The following is a 23,652-nucleotide window of genomic DNA, read 5'->3' on the forward strand; positions in this document are numbered from 1 at the left end:
TAATCACAAACCATAAAAACCTGTCATATTTTGAGTCTTCCAAACGTCTCTATCCCAGGCAGGATGGTCTTTGTTTTTTACCAGATTAAATTTTACTGTCACCGTCCAAGGATTAAAAACATCAAAGCAGATATTACATAGTTACATATGTTAAAAAAAAGACCTAGGTCCATCTACTGTACTTCAACCTTGCTTATCCCGGAGCTTCCCTGGTGGTCGTGATCATGTGAACCCGGTACCATTTTGCAGAAGGGGGTGGTTGTCTCGGACTTGTTCCCAGAGCTGGATTTGGAGGTTTTGGAGGCTCAGGGGGACGCCCCCAGAGCTGGATATGGAGGTGTTGGAGGCTCAGAGGGACGCCCCCAGAGCTGGATATGGAGGTGTTGGAGGCTCAGGGGGACGCCCCGGCCGGCCTCGTGCCCTTCAGGGAAATTGTTCATGCCATTCTATTTGCAACATAAACTAATTGGGGAACATCACAATTCTGTACTTGAGGGTCATCCAGACAGTAAAGGAACCTCAGATCTCCTTTCTCGTCGTATTTGGTGGCTGAGGTTGTATCAAGATGTGGTTGACTATGTGTCTGCTTGCAGTATTTGGGCACTTTCCAAGTTACCACATACTCGTCCATCGAGGATCTCTCCTGCCATTGACTATCCCGAATAGACCATGGACACATCTATATCCATGGATTTCATTACTGACCTACCTTTGTCTTCGGGAAAGACTGTGGTTTTGGTGGTTGTGCATAGGTTCATTAAGATGGTACAAGTCATCACGTTGCCGGAACATCCGAATGCCAAGACCCTGCCTCGGGTGTTCATCAATGAGATCGTGAGGCTTCCCGGGGTTCCTTCCGATGTGATCTCAGATCAGGGAACCCAGTTTGTTTCCAAATTTTGGAAAGCGTTTTGCGCTCGACTAGTGGTGCGGTTGTCTTTTCTCTTCTGCCTTTCATCCTTGGTCGACTAGGCAGAGTGCATAAATCAAAATTTGGAAACTTACCTTGTCTCAGAGAACCAGGAGCATTGGGCATCTTATTTACCTTTGGACGAATTTGCTTTAAACAATTGTCACCAGGAGTCTACTGCCAAGTCACCATTCTTTGGTGCATACGGTTTTCATGTACAATTTGGTACCTTTAGCAAGAGGGGCTTCGGGAGTTCCTGAAGAGGAGCGTTTTGCCTTATTGCTCTCTTCTGTATGGCAAGGGGTTCAGAGTAATTTTAAGCTCATGGGAGACAGATACAAACGTATGGCTGACAAAAAAAACACTTGCCAGGTCTGGACCTACGTGTGAATGACTGTGTGTGGTTGTTGACCAGGAATATCAAGTTGAAGATTCCTTCCTGGAAGATGGGGCTTAGGTTTATTGGTCCCTAAAACCATCATTAACCCAGTAGCAGTTTGTCTGGAGTTATCTCAGGCTCTTAGGGTCCACAATGTGTTCCACAGGTCACAAAACGTATGTGGAACCTTTGGAGCCATGCCCCTTGCCGCTGGCCCCAATCATGGTTGATGGTAATTTGGAGTTTCAAATGGCTAAAATTGTTGTTCATTCAGCTCTGGTTGCAAGCAGGTGGCTTGTAGTCCTCTGTGATGTCATTGCTGTTACTTTGCTGAACTCCTGCCTGAGTCATGTGGATAAGTAGTTCATGCTGTTCCCCTTGTGACCTCCTTGTGTCTTCTTCAGTGTTTAGTAGGGTTGACGTAGAGCTCATCCTATCCGATGCATATTTAGTGCCCAGCACTAGGGATACCTAGGGTCAGGTATCCGGCTCAGCGCATAGGTGAGGAACCTATCCAGGGTGGTGAGGGACTCCAAGGACCAGCAGTAGGTTTGATCAGGGGTCATCATCTCTTTCTTCCCTAGACACAGGGATCCCCTTCCTCTTGCCGTTCGCTTGGTACTCCTCTGTACCTAGCATGACAGAGGGTATTTAAATGTAAGGTGTCGCGTTTTTTTATTTTTGTATTAATAGTGATTATGAAATCAAGTATTTTTAATACAAAATTAAACTCACTGTTTATTTAGTTTTTATTTAATTCTAGTTTTACTGAAGCCCTGGGGGCGGCCATCTTGGATCTGCTGTGTGTAACGACAGTTACTCACCTCCTTTATGGCAGCTCCCTGTGCATTGACTCTGATTGTCGGGCTCCGACCCCTATATATAACACTGAAACAGCTTCTGCTGTGAAATGGACAAGCCCCCTGGGCCACAGCAGAGGGAGGAGATCAGCGCCATCTTTGTGGATCAGACATCGTATGCTGTGTGCTCTACTTTCCTCCTGTCACCCACCGGGATGGATTGGGTGAGTACTGGTGCCGGGCAGCGGTGATCCTGGCGTGCTGCTCCCCACTCTGCTGTTCACCCCCCGCACTCTGCTGTTCACCCCCCACACTCTGCCGTTCACCCCCCTCCCACTCCGCTCACACCCCCTCTGCTCATCCCCCCCTCCCGCTCACCCCTTTCCCCGCGTGTGCTCACCTCGGGCCTCCGTTCCTCACTGCTATGTACTGTGATCGCTGACAGGACAGGCTGCCGGGGGCGCAGGTCTGAGGTGAGTGCATGCGGCTGGAAGCGGTGATCACGGCGTGACATCTGTAGTGCAGTGCTACTCAGGCTGCAGATCACCCCTCCTTGCCACATGTCACATTGGGCCTCTGATCCTGGCTGGCAGCACAGCATTGGGAAACAGTCAGTGGGGCATTGGGAAACAGTCAGAGAGGCATTGGGAAACAGTCAGTGGGGCACTGGGAAACAGTCAGTGGGGCACTGGGAAACAGTCAGTGGGGCATTGGGAAACAGTCAGTGGGGCATTGGGAAACAGCCAGCGGGGCATTGGGAAACAGCCAGCGGAGCATTGGGAAACAGCCAGCGGGGCATTGGGAAACAGCCAGCGAGGCATTGGGAAACAGCCAGGGAGGCATTGGGAAACAGCCAGCGGAGCATTGGGAAACAGCCAGCGGGGCATTGGGAAACAGCCAGCGGGGCATTGGGAAACAGTCAGCAAGGCACAGGGAAACAGCCAGTGGGACATAGGGAAACCGTGTGGCGCGGGATACAGTGGAGCACTATGCAGCTGGCCTTAGTGACACTTTAGACATATTAGGATCACTTTGTGGACACCAACAAAATGACTCCGCACTGTGATCCTAAACTTCATTCTCTCTTATCCTTTTGGAAACACCCAGAACAGGAGAGGGGAGGTCACATCACACACAGGACAGCAGACTCCGCCCACTTTTACTGTAGCTGTAATGTGAGCTAGTTCTACAGTAGCTCTACAGCAGGATTTCAGCAGCTGCTCCCCCTAGTGTTTACCAGTGGAAAATATCAAACTTTAAATTTTTTTCATATTTTTCTCAATTAAAAACAAATAATATTATTTAAACATAACATTAAAACATTAATACTTAATATTTTTTCAGTTGTTGAAAAAACATTTTTTTCATGACAACTTCTTTTTAAAGACACAAAGGGAAGTTCTGAAGATTAACAGCTGAAAAGGTGAGGAAATCCGCAGGGTCCTAAAGAGAAAAGGATAAACCTGAAGCAGGGAAAAAGGGAAAATCAGATAGCAGGTTGTGTAGCCAAACACTGCGACCTTCTACAGTCGGACACTACAGGACTGTCTGCCATGTATGACACACCCATGACAATTTCCACCCTGAAGACATTGGTTGTTTTCATACATCTGTGTGGTAGATGTTACATTGCAGGAATGTGGAATTTAGTGTTTTCCCTGTTTCACCCCTATGACCAGAGTTAGTGTTAGAACCATTATAGGGTTAACAGTGGGGCCGGCCGTCTGTGGGAGAAGAAATATATATTAATATAATTTAAGGTGTAGTGTAACATAGGAATGTATAGTGTAAGGTATTGTAATGTTTATATAGGTGATATATAATGTGATAATGCAGTGTTATAATTAGAGTTGAGCGGATCGGCTATAATCCGGGTCCGACGGATCCGGATCGGGTTGCCGCCAAAGTCCGGATCCAATCCGGAATCCGCGGCTATGTAAATGAATGGGGAGTCGGATCCGGGACGAGAGAGAGAGAGAGACAGTCTAATGTACGTACTTGGGGAGAAAGACTGCAGCTTCATCTCCCCCCTCCCCTGCTGTCATTCTTTATGTTACTGTTTAACTTTAGATGGAATTCTTAGTTACACATTTAGCAATCACCAGCTCACCATGATTTCTCTCTACAGAATTAGCGCAACACACCTATATAAGCAGCAGAGCGTAGCCACTTAGATATTTTACATTGCAGACCGGTGGCCGCTCTGTGCCATTTACATCAACTGATGAGTCAAACAAATGTTACTGCTGCATTGGGTATTCATATGTCAGCAGGCAAAGGGGAACGACAAGCTCCAAGGAAAGGATGGGGGTGAGTATATATAGTCACTAGTGATGAGCGAACCCCACCATGGTCAGGTGCTCGGTACTCGTAAGTTACCAGTACCAAGCCCCCGAGCATGGTAGTGCTCACTCATCACTAGTTATGAGTACTGAGTGTGACGACATGGACTCTGTCAGTGAGAGAGTGAGAGAGAGAGAGAGAGAGAGGGGGAAAAAAAAAATCGTGCACCCCGGATCCCGGGTACTGGTCGGACTCGGATCAGAACCTCGAACCGTGCGGATCCGGATTTTTCAGATCCGGGTCTGCTCAACACTAGTTATAATGTATGTACAGAAAGTGAAAGGGACACTGAGTCTGAGCTCTTTTCTACGTAACGGTTACAGAGGGACTGTTGAGGTCAGTTGTAGTGATTAGTGATGTGGGACGCCAGGCTGGAGATGTCGTTTATGTAGCAGTTACAGAGGGACAGTTGAGATCAGTTGTAGTGAGCAGTGGTGTGGGACACTGAGCTGGAGATGTCATCTATGTAATGGGTACAGAGGGACAGTTGAGGTCAGTTGTAGTGAGCAGTGGTGTGGGACACCGGGCTGGAGATGTCATCTATGTAACGGTTGCAGAGGGACAGTTGAGGTCAGTTGTAATGAGCAGTGATGTGGGACACCAGGCTAGAGATGTCATCTATGTAACGGTTACAGAGGGACAGTTGAGGTCAGTTGTAATGAGCAGTGATGTGGGACACCAGGCTGGAGATGTCATCTATGTAACGGTTACAGAGGGACAGTTGAGGTCAGTTGTAGTGAGCAGTGGTGTGGAACACCGGGCTGGAGATGTCATCTATGTAAAGGTTACAGAGGGATAGTTGAGGTCAGTTGTAATGAGCAGTGATGTGGGACACTGAGCTGGAGATGTCATCTATGTAACGGTTACAGAGGGACAGTTGAGGTCAGTTGTAGTGAGCAGTGGTGTGAGACACTGGGCTGGAGATGTCATCTATGTAACGGTTACAGAGGGACAGTTGAGGTCAGTTGTAATGAGCAGTGATGTGGAACACCGGGCTGGAGATGTCATCTATGTAACGGTTACAGAGGGAGAGTTGAGGTCAGTTGTAATGAGCAGTGGTGTGGGACACTGAGCTGGAGATGTCATCTATGTAACGGTTACAGAGGGACAGTTAAGGTCAGTTGTAGTGAGCAGTGGTGTGGGACACCAGGCTGGGGATGTCATCTATATAACGGTTACAGAGGGACAGTTGAGATCAGTTGTAGTGAGCAGTGGTGTGGAACACCGGGCTGGAGATGTCATCCATGTAACGGGTACAGAGGGACAGTTGAGGTCAGTTGTAATGAGCAGTGGTGTGGAACACCGGGCTGGAGATTTCATCTATGTAATGGTTAAAGAGGGACAGTTGGGATCAGTTGTAGTGAGCAGTGGTGTGGAACACCGGGCTGGAGATGTCATCCATGTAACGGTTGAGGTGAGTTGTAATGAGCAGTGGTGTGGGACACCGGGCTGGAGATGTCATCTATGTAACGGGTACAGAGGGACAGTTGAGGTCAGTTGTAATGAGCAGTGGTGTGGAACACCGGGCTGGAGATGTCATCCATGTAACGGTTGAGGTCAGTTGTAGTGTGCAGTGGTGTGGAACACCAGGCTGGAGATGTTATCTATGTAACGGGTACAGAGGGACAGTTGAGGTCAGTTGTAGTGAGCAGTGGTGTGGAACACCGGGCTGGAGATGTCATCTATGTAACGGGTACAGAGGGACAGTTGAGGTCAGTTGTAGTGAGCAGTGGTGTGGGACACTGAGCTGGAGATGTCATCTATGTAACGGTTACAGAGGGACGGTTGAGGTCAGTTGTAGTGAGCAGTGGTGTGGGACACTGAGCTGGAGATGTCATCTATGTAACGGTTACAGAGGGACAGTTGAGGTCAGTTGTAGTGAGCAGTGGTGTGGGACACTGAGCTGGAGATGTCATCTATGTAACGGTTACAGAGGGACAGTTGAGGTCAGTTGTAGTGAGCAGTGGTGTGGAACACCGGGCTGGAGATGTCATCTATGTAACGGTTACAGAGGGACAGTTGAGGTCAGTTGTAGTGAGCAGTGGTGTGGAACACCGGGCTGGAGATGTCATCTATGTAACGGGTACAGAGGGACAGTTGAGGTCAGTTGTAGTGAGCAGTGATGTGGAACACCGGGCTGGAGATGTCATCCATGTAACGGTCGAGGTGAGTTGTAGTGAGCAGTGGAGTTGAGGGATAGTGACTGGCGAGTGAGGAGTCCGGCAAGGAAGGCTTACAGGTCCGGATAGAGTGTTGGACAGCGAGGGAGGGGGCCTTTTGCGCCCCGCTGTGGACACAGTAATAGGATTATCTGCTCTAAGCGCGGCCCTTAGGATGAAGATAATTAAGTGGTGAGTGCAGGAGCTATAGCGACACACATGGAACCGTGCGGCTCTATATCCGGAGAGATGCAGGTCCCCCATCCTTCTCCCCATTCCTCCATGTTATCTGTGACTGAGGAAGGAGCCGGTGTGGTGTAAGAATGTGACGGAGGACGTGTACCATGTCTCCTGCTCTCCAGTCTGCCGTGTATAAATGGCGCTGGTTGTAAAAGTAGACTTTGTTTCCTCATTGAATGGCAGAAACGGCAGAAACGGCACGGTACCGGAATAAATGCAACAGTCGGGAAAATGGAGCTCTCTGATCCCGAGGTCCCGCAGCACTCACAACCTACACACTCCATTCTCTGCAATGTGCCCAGGCGGGGAGAATCAAGCCCTCTCCCACAAATACCACCTATCGCAACGTTACATTCACCTTTCACAGCATAGTCTAATGTACGTACTTGGGGAGAAAGACTGCAGCTTCATCTCCCCCCTCCCCTGCTGTCATTCTTTATGTTACTGTTTAACTTTAGATGGAATTCTTAGTTACACATTTAGCAATCACCAGCGCACCATGATTTCTCTCTACAGAATTAGCGCAACACACCTATATAAGCAGCAGAGCGTAGCCACTTAGATATTTTACATTGCAGACCGGTGGCCGCTCTGTGCCATTTACATCAACTGATGAGTCAAACAAATGTTACTGCTGCATTGGGTATTCATATGTCAGCAGGCAAAGGGGAACGACAAGCTCCAAGGAAAGGATGGGGGTGAGTATATATAGTCACTAGTGATGAGCGAACCCTACCATGGTCAGGTGCTTGGTACTCATAAGTTACCGGTACCAAGCCCCCGAGCATGGTAGTGCTCACTCATCACTAGTTACGAGTACTGAGTGTGACGACATGGACTCTGTCAGTGCCTAGCATGGGTTAAGTTTCTTAATATTCAGCCAGACATGATGATATCTTGTTTATAAACAGGGGATAAGCCTCTCATTGTTCCTACAAGACTCTTAGAAGTCTAGTGTTAAAGTTCTTGTTGTTCTTGTTAAAGTTCTTGTTGTGTAATTGCCTTGGCCAGTGAAGGTCAGACACCCAGACAAATCAATTATGCGAACCTCCTATTGTATTACTATGTGTATTGCTAGATGCGATGTAACTTAGCTGTCTCTCCCTCGTCTCTGCCAGAGACCATTGCTAGTGGGGATATTTTGTATACGGCTTGAAATCTAGCCAATAAGAGCCCAGTCTTTTCCACCAATCGTGAAGACCCAATGGTCTGAATGGAGAGTTCAGGGGTATAAGAAGGACTGTCCATTGCCCGGGTAGACTCTTGCTACATGATACCAATCTAGGATCTGCGGATCTGATTGGCAAGCCATAACCAAACCTGGATTATAACACTACATGGACTTCAGCATCAAATGCAAGGATTCAGCTGAGATATCAAGGACTAACTAAGGAAGGAACCCAGCTTGGGACAATCCCGTCACCTGACTACAGACTTTGCAGACCTCAGCCAGCTTCCTAAATGCGGCGTTATTCCATTCTCGGTGGGTGCCCGCCGAAAGCGGGGTGCTGCTGGATTGGAGTAAATAGCCCTGGAAGCTCTGGGGCACGGACATTGTAATCCCTGGTGAGCAGCGGAAGGGGGAGACTCTGTTGCCGGTTACATTCTGTGGTTTTGCTGGTTATGTGTTATATGCCGTTATATTTTGGGGATCCAATAAAGTCTTAATATTGTGGTTCCCTCACCCTGTGTTGTCTGACTAATGTTCCACCCACGGGTAAGGAGGCCGGCGTTCAGTTGGGATGAGCCCTGGGCCACGCTGTCTTTCTAAAGGCGGCCGGGCCAGCGGACAAGAGCACCCACTGACCCCCGTGTCTCCACAGCAGAGCACCCACTGACCCCCGTGTCTCCACAGGAGAGCACCCACTGAGCCCCGTGTATCCACAGGAGAGCACCCACTGAGCCCCGTGTATCCACAGGAGAGCAGCCACTGACCCCCATGTCTCCACAGGAGAGCACCCACTGACCCCCGTGTCTCCACAGGAGAGCACCCACTGACCCCCGTGTCTCCACAGGAGAGCACCCACTGACCCCCGTGTCTCCACAGGAGAGCACCCACTGACCCCCGTGTCTCCACAGGAGAGCACTCACTGACCCCCGTGTCTCCACAGGAGAGCACCCACAGACCCCCGTGTCTCCACAGGAGAACACCCACAGACCCCCGTGTCTCCACAGGAGAGCACCCACTGACCCCCGTGTCTCCACAGGAGAGCACCCACTGACCCCCGTGTCTCCACAGGAGAGCACCCACTGACCCCCGTGTCTCCACAGGAGAGCACCCACTGACCCCCGTGTCTCCACAGGAGAGCACCCACTGACCCCCGTGTCTCCACAGGAGAGCACCCACTGACCCCCGTGTCTCCACAAGAGAGCACCCACTGACCCCCGTGTCTCCACAGGAGAGCACCCACTGACCCCCGTGTCTCCACAGGAGAGCACCCACTGACCTCCATGTCTCCACAGGAGAGCACCAACTGACCCCCGTGTCTCCACAGGAGAGCACCCACTGACCCCCGTGACTCCACAGGAGAGCACCCACTGACCCCCGTGTCTCCACAGGAGAACACCCACTGACCCCCGTGTCTCCACAGGAGAACACCCACTGACCCCCGTGTCTCCACAGGAGAACACCCACTGACCCCCGTGTCTCCACAGAAGAGCACCCACTGACCCCCGTGTCTCCACAGGAGAGCACCCACTGACCCCCGTGTCTCCACACTGAGCACCAGAGCATGGTAGTGCCTGCTCATCACTAGTTACCAGTACAGAGCACCCGAGCATGGTAGTGCCCGCTCATCACTAGTTACCAGTACAGAGCACCCGAGCATGGTAGTGCCCGCTCATCACTAGTTACCAATACTGAGCACCTGAGCATGGTAGTGCCCGCTCATCACTAGTTACCAGTACTGAGCACCCGAGCATGGTAGTGCCCGCTCACCACTAGTTACCAGTACTGAGCACCCGAGCATGGTAGTGCCCGCTCATCACTAGTTACCAGTACAGAGCACCCGAGTATGGTAGTGCGTGCTCATCACTAGTTACCAGTACTGAGCACCTGAGCATGGTAGTGCCTGCTCATCAGTAGTTACCAGTACAGAGCACCCGAGCATGGTAGTGCCCGCTCATCACTAGTTACCAGTACAGAGCACCCGAGCATGGTAGTGCCCGCTCATCACTAGTTACCAATACTGAGCACCTGAGCATGGTAGTGCCCGCTCATCACTAGTTACCAGTACTGAGCACCCGAGCATGGTAGTGCCCGCTCACCACTAGTTACCAGTACTGAGCACCCGAGCATGGTAGTGCCCGCTCATCACTAGTTACCAGTACTGAGCACCTGAGCATGGTAGTGCCCGCTCATCACTAGTTACCAGTACTGAGCTCCTGAGCATGGTAGTGCCCGCTCATCACTAGTTACCAGTACCAAGCACCCGAGCATGGTAGTGCCCGCTCATCACTAGTTACCAGTACCGAGCACCCAAGCATGGTAGTGCCCGCTCATCACTAGTTACCAGTACTGAGCACCTGAGCATGGTAGTGCTCACTCATCACTAGTTACCAGTACTGAGCACCGAGCATGGTAGTGCTCACTCATCACTAGTTACCAGTACTGAGCACCCGAGCATGGTAGTGCCTGCTCATCACTAGTTACCAGTACTGAGCACCCGAGCATGGTAGTGCCCGCTCATCACTAGTTACCAGTACTGAGCACCCGAGCATGGTAGTGCCCGCTCATCACCAGTTACCAGTACTGAGCACCCGAGCATGGTAGTGCCCGCTCATCACTAGTTACCAGTACTGAGCTCCCGAGCATGGTAGTGCCCACTCATCACTAGTTACCAGTACAGAGCACCCGAGCATGATAGTGCCCGCTCATCACTAGTTACCAGTACAGAGCACCCGAGCATGGTAGTGCCCGCTCATCACTAGTTACCAGTACTGAGCACCTGAGCATGGTAGTGCTCGCTCATCACTAGTTACCAGTACTGAGCACCTGAGCATGGTAGTGCCCGCTCATCACTAGTTACCAGTACTGAGCACCCGAGCATGGTAGTGCCCGCTCATCACTAGTTACCAGTACTGTGCACCTGAGCATGGTAGTGCTCGCTCATCACTAGTTACCAGTACTGAGCACCTGAGCATGGTAGTGCCTGCTCATCACTAGTTACCAGTACTGAGCACCCGAGCATGGTTGTGCCCGCTCATCACTAGTTACCAGTACTGTGCACCTGAGCATGGTAGTGCTCGCTCATCCCTAGTTACCAGTACTGAGCACCCGAGCATGGTAGTGCCCGCTCATCACTAGTTACCAGTACAGAGCACCCGAGCATGGTAGTGCCCGCTCATCACTAGTTACCAGTACTGAGCACCCGAGCATGGTAGTGCCCGCTCATCACTAGTTACCAGTACTGTGCACCCGAGCATGGTAGTGCCCGCTCATCACTAGTTACCAGTACAGAGCACCTGAGCATGGTAGTGCTCCTCATCACTAGTTACCAGTACTGAGCACCCGAGCATGGTAGTGACCGCTCATCACTAGTTACCAGTACTGAGCCCCCGAGCATGGTAGTGCCCGCTCATCACTAGTTACCAGTACTGAGCACCTGAGCATGGTAGTGCCCGCTCATCACTAGTTACCAGTACTGAGCACCCGAGCATGGTAGTGCCCGCTCATCACTAGTTACCAGTACAGAGCACCTGAGCATGGTAGTGTCCGCTCATCACTAGTTACCAGTACTGAGCACCCGAGCATGGTAGTGCCCGCTCATCACTAGTTACCAGTACTGAGCACCCGAGCATGGTAGTGCCCGCTCATCACTAGTTACCAGTACTGAGCACCCGAGCATGGTAGTGCCCGCTCATCACTAGTTACCAGTACTGAGCACCCGAGCATGGTAGTGCCCACTCATCACTAGTTACCAGTACAGAGCACCTGAGCATGGTAGTGTCCGCTCATCACTAGTTACCAGTACTGAGCACCCGAGCATGGTAGTGCCCGCTCATCACTAGTTACCAGTACTGAGCACCTGAGCATGGTAGTGCCCACTCATCACTAGTTACCAGTACTGAGCACCCGAGCATGGTAGTGCCCGCTCATCACTAGTTACCAGTACTGAGCACCTGAGCATGGTAGTGCCCACTCATCACTAGTTACCAGTACTGAGCACCCGAGCATGGTAGTGCCTGCTCATCACTAGTTACCAGTACTGAGCACCCGAGCATGGTAGTGCCCGCTCATCACTAGTTACCAGTACTGAGCACCCGAGCATGGTAGTGCCCGCTCATCACTAGTTACCAGTACTGAGCACCCGAGCATGGTAGTGCCCGCTCATCACTAGTTACCAGTACTGAGCACCCGAGCATGGTAGTGCCCGCTCATCACTAGTTACCAGTACTGAGCACCTGAGCATGGTAGTGCCCACTCATCACTAGTTACCAGTACTGAGCACCCGAGCATGGTAGTGCCCGCTCATCACTAGTTACCAGTACTGAGCACCTGAGCATGGTAGTGCCCACTCATCACTAGTTACCAGTACTGAGCACCCGAGCATGGTAGTGCCCGCTCATCACTAGTTACCAGTACTGAGCACCTGAGCATGGTAGTGCCCGCTCATCACTAGTTACCAGTAGTGAGCACCCGAGCATGGTAGTGCCCGCTCATCACTAGTTACCAGTACTGAGCACCGGAGCATGGTAGTGCCCGCTCATCACTAGTTACCAGTACTGAGCACCTGAGCATGGTAGTGCCCGCTCATCACTAGTTACCAGTACTGAGCACCCGAGCATGGTAGTACCCGCTCATCACCAGTTACCAGTACTGAGCACCTGAGCATGGTAGTGCCCACTCATCACTAGTTACCAGTACTGAGCACCTGAGCATGGTAGTGTCCACTCATCACTAGTTACCAGTACTGAGCACCCGAGCATGGTAGTGCCCGCTCATCACTAGTTACCAGTACTGAGCAGCCGAGCAGGGTAGTGCTCACTCATCACTAGTTACCAGTACTGAGCACCTGAGCATGGTAGTGCCCGCTCATCACTAGTTACCAGTACTGAGTACCCGAGCATGGTAGTGTGCTTAATGACGTGATCGCCGTCACTTGATCACAATCCTGACAGACGCTCAGGTCCGGTGTATATTAATCGTTCGCAGTATATACTCTCATCATTCACTCTGAAGAATAACAATAGTGCCGCTATTATAGTATTTTGTTGTTATCGGAATTAGGCATAAAGTGAGGACAATGTAAATAATAACCCCTCATCCCGGAGCCGTAACCCTCCCCGGCACCAGGAGATCCATCCGTCCTCGCCGCTGTCTTTCTATTAGGTCTGGAGCGCGTCCAAGGAGCAGTAAAAATCAATCGGATGAGTTTCGGAGCCGCACTTGGCTCGTGTTAACACGTCCCCACTCTAAAACCATCAGCGACATGAAGATCAGCACTCGCCGGAGCCCCGGGAGCAGCAATGGCCGCTCTGCCGCTGTAATGGGGACATATTTCACCGGCTGTGACGGGCGCTCGGCTCCTGCATGGCTCAGTGTGCCGGGATTTACATTAAGAGGAACATCACGGACGCCATAAACATTTCCCTTTGTTAGAGCACGGCCGAGCTGCGCCCCATTACACCCAGCACCCGGCTCCAGCTGCGCCCCATTACACCCGGCTCCAGCTGCGCTTCATCGCGCTCTGATCGCGGTAATAGCGCTCTATAGTTACAAATAGCGCAATATTCACATGAGAAATGTGCTCCTCCGCCTGACCGTGCACTTCTAGGGTGCAGTATTCTGCACAGCATGGCAGATTTATAAGGACTGGCCATTATAGATGCAAGTTGCAAAACTTTACAGAACTTTACAGAATTTCCTTTTTTTCGAAAGTAAGGAAAAAGTCAGCATTAATTCTGTTAAAAAGGTATTCACAAATTATGTATCAAAGCTTAATTACCTGCAGTACCAGCACTGACCACAAGGGAGATTGTCCTCAAGCCATCACTCTCTGGTGTCATGCACTGACTGAGCAGCTTTATGATTGGTGCTCGCTGTGAAAATTGACAAACGCCCGAGATTACGCCCTGTTGCCACATTTCTATATACACTGTATTGCACACATCATCCACGGTGACCAAGGGCGAATATAAAATCATAGAATCAAAAAAAGTCTAGAAGGTTTAGGAGCTAAAGATCCTTGTAGAAATGGATGATGCAGAGCTTGAGAACTGGATAGAGGCTGGTAATATATATATAATATTTTTTTATTGAGCTTGATTTCGGGCCATGACGACTTGATGGATGAACGCTCTGTATGAAGAACGATCTTGTGCAGCTTAGATACAGTGCCTACAAGTAGTCTTCAACCCCCTGCAGATTTACAGTGCCTACAAGTAGTCTTCAACCCCCTGCAGATTTACAGTGCCTACAAGTAGTCTTCAACCCCCTGCAGATTTACAGTGCCTACAAGTAGTCTTCAACCCCCTGCAGATTTAGCAGGTTTGATAAGATGCAAATAAGTTAGAGCCTGCAAACTTCAAACAAGAGCAGGATTTATTAACAGATGCATAAATCTTACAAACCAACAAGTTATGTTGCTCAGTTAAATTTTAATAAATTTTCAACATAAAAGTGTGGGTCAATTCTTATTCAACCCCTAGGTTTAATATTTTGTGGAATAACTCTTGTTTGCAATTACAGCTAATAATCGTCTTTTATAAGACCTGATCAGGCCGGCAGAGGTCTCTGGAGTTATCTTGACCCACTCCTCCATGCAGATCTTCTCCAAGTTATCTAGGTTCTTTGGGTGTCTCATGTGGACTTTAATCTTGAGCTCCTTCCACAAGTTTTCAATTGGGTTAAGGTCAGGAGACTGACTAGGCCACTGCAACACCTTGATTTTTTCCCTCTTGAACCAGGCCTTGGTTTTCTTGGCTGTGTGCTTTGGGTCGTTGTCTTGTTGGAAGATGAAATGATGACCCATCTTAAGATCCTTGATGGAGGAGCGGAGGTTCTTGGCCAAAATCTCCAGGTAGGCCGTGCTATCCATCTTCCCATGGATGCGGACCAGATGGCCAGGCCCCTTGGCTGAGAAACAGCCCCACAGCATGATGCTGCCACCACCATGCTTGACTATAGGGATGGTATTCTTGGGGTCGTATGCAGTGCCATCCAGTCTCCAAACGTCACGTGTGTGGTTGACACCAAAGATCTCAATCTTGGTCTCATCAGACCAGAGAACCTTGAACCAGTCTGTCTCAGAGTCCTCCAAGTGGTCATGAGCAAGCTTGACATGACGCTTTGAAAGTAAAGGTACCTTACGGGTTCGTCTGGAACGGAGACCATTGCGGTGGAGTACGTTGTGGAGACACGGGGCTCAGTGGGTGCTCTCGTCCACTAAAACCCGCCGCCTTTATAAAGACAGCGTGGCTCAGGGCTCATCCCAACTGAACGCACGACCTCCTTAACCGTGGGCGTAACACTACTCAGACAACACAGGGTGAGGGAACCACAATAATTAGACTTTATTGGATCCCCAAACAAGAAAGGAATAATGCCAGATTTAGGAAGCTGTCTGAGGTCTGCAAAGTCTGTAACAGGTAACTGAACTGTCCCAACCTGAGTGTCCTCCTTAGGTAGTCCTGGTATGATGTTATAATCCTGGCAGCCGGAGTCGAAATCCCTAGGCTGTGGATATGGTCTCCAACCGGCACCGGAGTCCCTAGATTGAAGCCATAAGATATCCTGATCCTCTAGTCAGCTCCAAAGAGCTTAGACTGGATCCATCAGCATCCATCAACCTTCATCAACCTGGTGGCTTAAAGAAGTCCTCTCTTATAGCCACAGCCTTCCACTTGGATACACTGCGTCCTCATCAATTGGTTGGACAAGATTGCTTCTCCCATTGGATGAATTTCAAGCTGCATGGATAATGTTCATTTAAATGATGTGCATAGAAAAACTCAGTATATCTACATGGAGTCGGCAAGTCACCGACTAGACAATGGCTACTAAGGTAATTACATTATCAATACACAACTACAATACACTGATTACTGGAAATGTCTGGAGAACAATACATCTGGCTTTCAGTGGCCAACACAATTACATTGAGTCAACAAGAGTCTTGTAGAAACAATGAGGGACTTCTCCCCATCTATAAACAATCTTCATCCTGTCTGGCTGAATTTTAAGAAACTTTAACCCATGAGAGTCCATATCGTCACATACGTTACTTATGGTATTAACTGAAACCAATGTCCCCACTGCCATGAGATCTTCCCGGAGCTCCTTCCTTGTTGTCCTTGGGTTAGCCTTGTCTCTTCGGACAAGCCTGGCCTCGGCACGGGAGGAAACTTTCAAAGGCTGTCCAGGCCGTGGAAGGCTAACAGTAGTTCCATAAGCCTTCCACTTCCGGATGATGCTCCCAACAGTGGAGACAGGTAGGCCCAACTCCTTGGAAAGGGTTTTGTACCCCTTGCCAGCCTTGTGACCCTCCACGATCTTGTCTCTGATGGCCTTGGAATGCTCCTTTGTCTTTCCCATGTTGACCAAGTATGAGTGCTGTTCACAAGTTTGGGGAGGGTCTTAATTATTCAGAAAAGGCTGGAAAAAGAGATAATTAATCCAAACATGTGAAGCTCATTGTTCTTTGTGCCTGAAATACTTCTTAATACTTTAGGGGAACCAAACAGAATTCTGGTGGATTGAGGGGTTGAATAATAAATGACCCTCTGAATAAACTTTTCACAATTTAAAAAAAAAAAATAAAAAAAGAAATAACATTCTTTTTTGCTGCATTTCACACTTCCAGGCTGATCTACAGTCCAAATGTCACAATGCCAAGTTAATTCCGAATGTGTAAACCTGCTAAATCTGCAGGGGGTTGAATACTACTTGTAGCCACTGTAGGTCCACCAGGGTCTTCTCCGCCCAGGTAGGTCCACCAAGGTCTTCTATGCGCAGGTAGGTCCACCAGGGTCTTCTCCGCCTAGATAGGTCCACCAGAGTCTTCTCCGGCTAGATAGGTCCACCAGGGTCTTCTCCACCTAGATAGGTCCACCAGGGTCTTCTCCACCTATATAGGTCCACCAGGGTCTTCTCTGCCTAGATAGGTCCACCAGGGTCTTCTCCACCTGCATAGGTTCACCAGGGTCTTCTACGCCTAGATAGGTCCACCAGGGTCTTCTCTGCCTAGATAGGTCCACCAGGGTCTTCTCTGCCTAGATAGGTCCACCAGGGTCTTCTCTGCCAAGTGGTTGACCACCACTATGCCGTGCACGCCCAGTGTGGTTTGCAAATTCCTCCTGTCGCCATCAAAATGCATGTTGGTGCCTGTTCACACACAGCCACCGCCCCCTGTTCCATAGGCATTAATACTTAAGCACCACCTGCCTGGGGCTGTTCCGCCCTTCATCCATGTCTGCAGGTCTGACACTGTGGGGGCTAGTTCAGACATTGTGCTAGTGGCAGGCACCTGGACTGCCTCTCTACTCGCAGTTGTCAGCCCTTGCAGCATGGGAGCGGTTCTGACACTTCTCAGGTAGGTGGTGTTCCTATATGGTCCTGCACATCACATGAGACCACATGGTACACATGTATATTATATACTGTAGTGTAGGGACCCCCCTTATAGAGATTTGCCGTGACGGGGCAGGGGGGCTCAAATCATTGATCAATTATTTGCTAAAAATCTCATTGAATTGATACAGTAGGAATGAATTTGTGAATGTTACACTTTTTATCTCGTCATAATTGCATCCCACTCATAAGCAGTGCTGGCTTCCCCCCTATTTTCTTGAATAATAAATGACCCTCTGAATAAACTTTTCACAATTTAAAAAAAAGAAATAACATTCTTTTTTGCTGCATTTCACACTTCCAGGCTGATCTACAGTCCAAATGTCACAATGCCAAGTTAATTCCGAATGTGTAAACCTGCTAAATCTGCAGGGGGTTGAATACTACTTGTAGGCACTGTAGGTCCACCAGGGTCTTCTCCGCCCAGGTAGGTCCACCAAGGTCTTCTATGCGCAGGTAGGTCCACCAGGGTTTTCTCCGCCTAGATAGGTCCACCAGAGTCTTCTCCGCCTAGATAGGTCCACCATGGTCTTCTCCACCTAGATAGGTCCACCAGGGTCTTCTCCGCCTAGATAGGTCCACCAGGGTCTTCTCTGCCTAGATAGGTCCACCAGGGTCTTCTCTGCCTAGATAGGTCCACCAGGGTCTTCTACGCCCAGGTAGGTCCACCAGGATCTTCTCCGCCTACATAGGTCCTCCAGGGTCTTCTCCGCCTAGATAGGTCCTCCAGGGTCTTTTCCGCCTAGATAGGTCTACCAGGGTCTTCTCTGCCCAGGTAAGTCCAGCAGGGTCTTCTGCACCTAGATAGCTCCACCAGGGTCTTTTTCATCTAGATAGGGCCACCAGGGTCTTGTCCGCTGTTTTTTTTTTTATAGTATCAAGCTATTGGCTGCTGTTCTTCCTCTTCACCTTATTACTTCTATTTTTCCAACCATAATGCCCTTCTCCAGTGATCGCTCTCTACGTATGATGAAGTCGGAGCTTGGTGCTCCTTTCTCCCAGTGACATGTCTGGTTGATTTGTTCCAGAATTGATGTTTCTTCTTCTTGCCATCCCTGGTATTGATAACCTCCTTCTCCAGCACCACATTTCGGAGGCGTTGATTCTTCTTCTTCTTGTTGTTTCTTTATTGTACGGGTTTCGCATCCAAATGTGACCACAGAAAAGACCAGATGATGTATCAAAAAGACTGATCCATACATCCAACAGGTGTGAACAAGTTCCTACTGAAAACACAATATAACTGCAAAAACACATACAGCTGCACTCTAGAATGCTAACATTGAATAAGGGAACTCTGCATTTTGATATATTTGTAGTACATTTCTTTCTGACTGAGCACCACTCCCTATTACCTGGCTGTATCCTCCTTTATAGCTGGATCCTTTCTGCCCAGACATGTCAGTTTCTAAACGAGGTACAGGCATTTGACATTAATGTCCTAGTACATAAATAAGAGATCACCTTGTCATGGTGACCGGGCTCACATGCATTGGCCAATACAGAGCTAAGTATCTTTTTTTTTCAGTTTCCTGCCTACTCCCCAGGTCGCCCATTAGTGAGGGATTGGTTCCCTGACCACTCCCCAGGTCGCCCATTAGTGAGGGATTGGTTCCCTGACTACTCCTCAGGTCGCCCATTAGTGAGGGATTGGTTCCCTGACTACTCCCCAGGTCGCCCATTAGTGGGGTGGGGGATTGGTTCCCTGACTACTACCCAGGTCGCCCAGTGGTGGTGGGGGGATTGGTTCCCTGAATACTCCCCAGGTCGCCCAGTGGTGGTGACGGGGGGGGGCGGGGGGGCAGTTCCCTGCCGATTTCTCTCTTTGCTCTATAGATGTAGAGTTTATAAACCAGGAGACTGCAGGATAAGAGCAGGGGGGCTGCTAGGAAAGTATAGGGGGAAGGAAACTGAATTTGTAGAATTCATGGGGGGAGCACTGGATTGTATCCTGTCACTCTCCATCTTCTTTTAATTGCAGTTTTATGGGCACAATTTCTCACATTATCAGATCATGTCATTAGCGCAGCGAGGGTTTATATGGAGGATTTCCCACGTCACCCCCTGTGCAGACCTGAGGAAGCGCAGTCAAGTGCGAAACGCCTGCGACTGTTTTCTGTACCTGCTGCAGCTCTCTCCCCAGATACCATCAATGTCACGAGGTGTTAATGAAAATGGAATAAATGAAAAAAGCTGTATTATTTTGGAGAGTAACTGCGGTCACAACGTCCCCCCGGATTTATTCTGGCCATCGCCTCACGTCTGATCCCCGGTCACCCCTCCTGTGTATTCTGGCCATCACCTTCTGTCTGGTCCCCGGTCACCCCTCCTGTGTATTCTGGCCATCGCCTTCTGTCTGATCCCCAGTCACGCCTCCTGTGTATTCTGGCCATCACCTTCTGTCTGGTCCCCGGTCACCCCTCCTGTGTATTCTGACCATCGCCTCCCGTCTGATCCCCGGTCACCCCTCCTGTGTATTCTGACCATCGCCTTCTGTCTGATCCCTGGTCATCCATCTTGTGTATTCTGGCCATCGCCTCCCGTCTGATCCCCGGTCACCCCTCCTGTGTATTCTGGCCATCGCCTTACGTCTGATCCCCGGTCACCCCTCCTGTGTATTCTGGCCATCACCTTCTGTCTGGTCCCCGGTCACCCCTCCTGTGTATTCTGGCCATCGCCTTCTGTCTGATCCCCAGTCACGCCTCCTGTGTATTCTGGCCATCACCTTCTGTCTGGTCCCCGGTCACCCCTCCTGTGTATTCTGACCATCGCCTCCCGTCTGATCCCCGGTCACCCCTCCTGTGTATTCTGACCATCGCCTTCTGTCTGATCCCTGGTCATCCCTCTTGTGTATTCTGGCCATCTCCTCCCGTCTGATCCCCGGTCACCCCTCCTGTGTATTCTGGCCATCGCCTCCTGTCTGATCCCCGGTCACCCCTCCTGTGTATTCTGGCCATCGCCTCCCGTGTGATCCCTGGTCACCCCTCCTGTGTATTCTGGCCATTGCCTCCCGTCTGATCCCTGGTCACCCCTCCTGTGTATTCTGGCCATCGCCTCCCGTCTGATCCCTGGTCACCCCTCCTGTGTATTCTGGCCATCGCCTTCTGTCTGATCCCCGGTCACACCTCCTGTGTATTCTGGCCATCACCTTCTGTCTGGTCCCCGGTCACCCCTCCTGTGTATTCTGGCCATCGCCTCCTGTCTGATCCCCAGTCACACCTCCTGTGTATTCTGTGCTGCGCATATTTCCTGTAATTCCCCAGGGACCGATACATAATAACCTCTTATGTTACTTTGTATAATCGCTCTCTGCACAATTCTATCTTATACGTATTATAGGCGCTGACCCCTGATACTCCACTAACCGCAGATAATCCGCTCCGGGGCTGCACAAGTTACTGCTGACTGATTCTGTAGATTTCACTGCTATAAAGCGTCATTCACCTCCAGCAAAAGTACAACTGCTGCAAAATGGAAAAGATTACATATTCCTACAAAAACTAAGATTAATCGTCCTGCAATGCAAAGATCTGCAGCTTTCTGACAATTCAGAACCATTTTCAATTTCTGCATGCTGTCAGTGAATGGGAATGAAAAACCTTCACAGACTTAATATTCTCACAGCTCAGGTTTGTTACAGTTTCATCCACTCAAAACAACAGCTCCTGATAGTTTGTTGCAATGTATTAGTGAAGGTAAAATATAGCAATGTGGAGTGCAGGGTATATAATTCACAATCCTGCCCCTATATACAAGAGTATAACTACTATAATACTGCTCCTATGTGCAATAATATAACTACTATAATACTGCTCCTATGTACAAGAATATAACTACTATAATACTGCCCCTATGTACAAGAATATAACTACTATAATACTTCCCCTATATACAAGAATATAACTACTATAATACTGCCCCCTATGTACAAGAATAAAACTACTATAATACTGCTCCTATGTACAAGAATATAACTACTATAATACTGCCCCTATGTACAAGAATATAACTACTATAATACTTCCCCTATGTACAAGAATATATCTACTATAATACTGCCCCCTATACATAAGAATATAACTACTATAATACTGCCCCTATGAACAAGAATATATCTACTATAATACTGCCCCTATGTACAAGAATATAACTACTATAATACTGCTCCTATATACAAGAATATAACTACTATAATACTGCTCCTATGTACAAGAATATAACTACTATGATACTGCCCCTATGTACAAGAATATATATACTATAATACTGCCCCTATGTACAAGAATATAACTACTATAATACTGCCCCTATGAACAAGAATATAACTACTATAATACTGCTCCTATGTACAAGAATATAACTACTATAATACTGCCCCTATATACAAGAATATAACTACTATAATACTGCTCCTATGTACAAGAATATAACTACTATGATACTGCCCCTATGTACAAGAATATATATACTATAATACTGCCCCTATGTACAAGAATATATCTACTATAATACTGCCCCCTATACATAAGAATATAACTACTATAATACTGCCCCTATGAACAAGAATATATCTACTATAATACTGCCCCTATGTACAAGAATATAACTACTATAATACTGCTCCTATATACAAGAATATAACTACTATAATACTGCTCCTATATACAAGAATATAACTACTATAATACTGTCCCTATATATAAGAATATAACTACTATAATACTGCCCCTATGTACAAGAATATAACTACTATAATACTGCCCCCTATACACAAGAATATAACTACTATAATACTACCCCTATGTACAAGAATATAACTACTATGATACTGCCCCATATACAAGAATATAACTACTATAATACTGCCCCTATATACAAGAATATAACTACTATAATACTGTCCCTATGTACAAGAATATAACTACTATAATACTGCCCCTATGTACAAGAATATAACTACTATAATACTGCCCCTATGTACAAGAATATAACTACTATAATACTGCCCCTATATACAAGAATATAACTACTATAATACTGCTCCTATGTACAAGAATATAACTACTATAATACTGCACCTATGTACAGGAATATAACTACTATAATACTGCCCCCTATGTACAGGAATATAACTACTATAATACTGCCCCCTATACACAAGAATATAACTACTATAATACTGCCCCCTATACACAAGAATATAACTACTATAATACTGCCCCCTATACACAAGAATATAGCTGCTATAATACTGTCCCTATGTACAAGAATATAACTACTATAATACTGCCCTATGTACAAGAATATAACTACTATAATACTGCCCCTATGTACAAGAATATAACTCCTATAATACTGCTCCTATATACAAGAATATAACTACTATAATACTGCCCCTATGTACAAGAATATAACTACTATAATACTGCTCCTATGTACAAGAATATAACTACTATAATACTGCCCCTATGTACAAGAATATAACTACTATAATACTGCCCCTATGTACAAGAATATAACTACTATAATACTGCCCCTATGTACAAGAATATAACTACTATAATACTGCCCCTATGGAAAAGCATATACGGTTCACATGGCTCTTTATTTTTATGATGAAGCTTGTTTTTTCAGCTCAGTGACTTTTGTACAGCGTTTTCTTTGCTGAAGTTTTTGTTTCTTCTGTTCACATTTTGCTTTTTTCTGCAGGAAGGTTTTGTAACAGGACGTTTGATGATTACGCTTGTTGGCCGGATGGAGTTCCTGGGACATTCGTGAATGTTTCCTGTCCGTGGTATCTTCCGTGGTCGCATAAAGGTAAAATCCACCGTTACTTTCTGCATTTCAGGTTCCGAAGAACAAATGTCAGATAAAAGTTAAAGCAATCACCAGGATTTTCCTATATAACCTAAGGCTGATTCTATACATACCTGTAGTTGTCAGGAGGGGGGTCCTGTGAGGTGCAGCAGGAGGGAGGTCCTGTGAGTTGCAGCAGGAGGGAGGTCCTGTGAGTTGCAGCAGGAGGGGGGTCCTGTGAGTTGCAGCAGGAGGGGGGTCCTGTGAGGTGCAGCAGGAGGGAGGGCCTGTGAGTTGCAGCAGGAGGGAGGTCCTGTGAGTTGCAGCAGGAGGGGGGTCCTGTGAGTTGCAGCAGGAGGGGGGTCCTGTGAGGTGCAGCAGGAGGGAGGTCCTGTGAGTTGCAGCAGGAGGGAGACCCTGTGAGTTGCAGCAGGAGGGAGGCCCTGTGAGGTGCA

At 48.3% G+C, this 23,652-nt stretch overlaps 1 protein-coding gene across 1 annotated transcript in view; it reads left to right on the forward strand.

Moving 5' to 3' along the window:
- Window positions 1-23,652, forward strand: part of GLP1R (glucagon like peptide 1 receptor) — a gene marked incomplete at its 5' end in the record, with an annotated part of 395,725 nt that overhangs the window by 180,497 nt on the left and 191,576 nt on the right. The window contains one exon of the mRNA XM_075338923.1: window positions 23,115-23,218. Coding sequence (XP_075195038.1) covers window positions 23,115-23,218 — 104 coding nt within the window. The remainder of the gene's footprint in view (window positions 1-23,114; window positions 23,219-23,652) is intronic.

The sequence above is a fragment of the Anomaloglossus baeobatrachus genome, chromosome 3 (genome assembly GCF_048569485.1).
Source record: "Anomaloglossus baeobatrachus isolate aAnoBae1 chromosome 3, aAnoBae1.hap1, whole genome shotgun sequence".
Taxonomy (NCBI): domain Eukaryota; kingdom Metazoa; phylum Chordata; class Amphibia; order Anura; family Aromobatidae; genus Anomaloglossus; species Anomaloglossus baeobatrachus.